Below are 216 nucleotides of genomic sequence, written 5' to 3' on the forward strand. Positions count from 1 at the left end.
CCCTAGAGAACTATGAAAGAAGTGAACAGAAGTAGAGCGGTAGCAAGTAGAGCAGACTGGCTAGAGGTAGAGGCGGAGTTTTCTATGGCTTCCTTTATGTTCGCCCAAACATCCTCACTGCGAAGAACACACCACATCCCAGAGACGTCAAAAACACGTTACAAAAGCAAAACCATCTCACGCTTCGGCATGAACATCGGACAAAGCCAAACTCTG

At 47.2% G+C, this 216-nt stretch overlaps 1 protein-coding gene across 1 annotated transcript in view; it reads right to left on the bottom strand.

Annotated features, from left to right (window-relative positions):
- Window positions 1–2: 2 nt before the first annotated feature.
- EMH_0050430 (SAG family member) overlaps window positions 3–216 on the bottom strand; it is a gene marked incomplete at both ends in the record, with an annotated part of 1814 nt that continues 1600 nt past the window's right edge. The window contains one exon of the mRNA XM_013496644.1: window positions 3–117. Coding sequence (XP_013352098.1) covers window positions 3–117 — 115 coding nt within the window. The remainder of the gene's footprint in view (window positions 118–216) is intronic.

The sequence above is a fragment of the Eimeria mitis genome, genomic scaffold, assembly GCF_000499745.2.
Source record: "Eimeria mitis Houghton genomic scaffold, Emh_scaff2214, whole genome shotgun sequence".
Lineage (NCBI taxonomy): Eukaryota > Apicomplexa > Conoidasida > Eucoccidiorida > Eimeriidae > Eimeria > Eimeria mitis.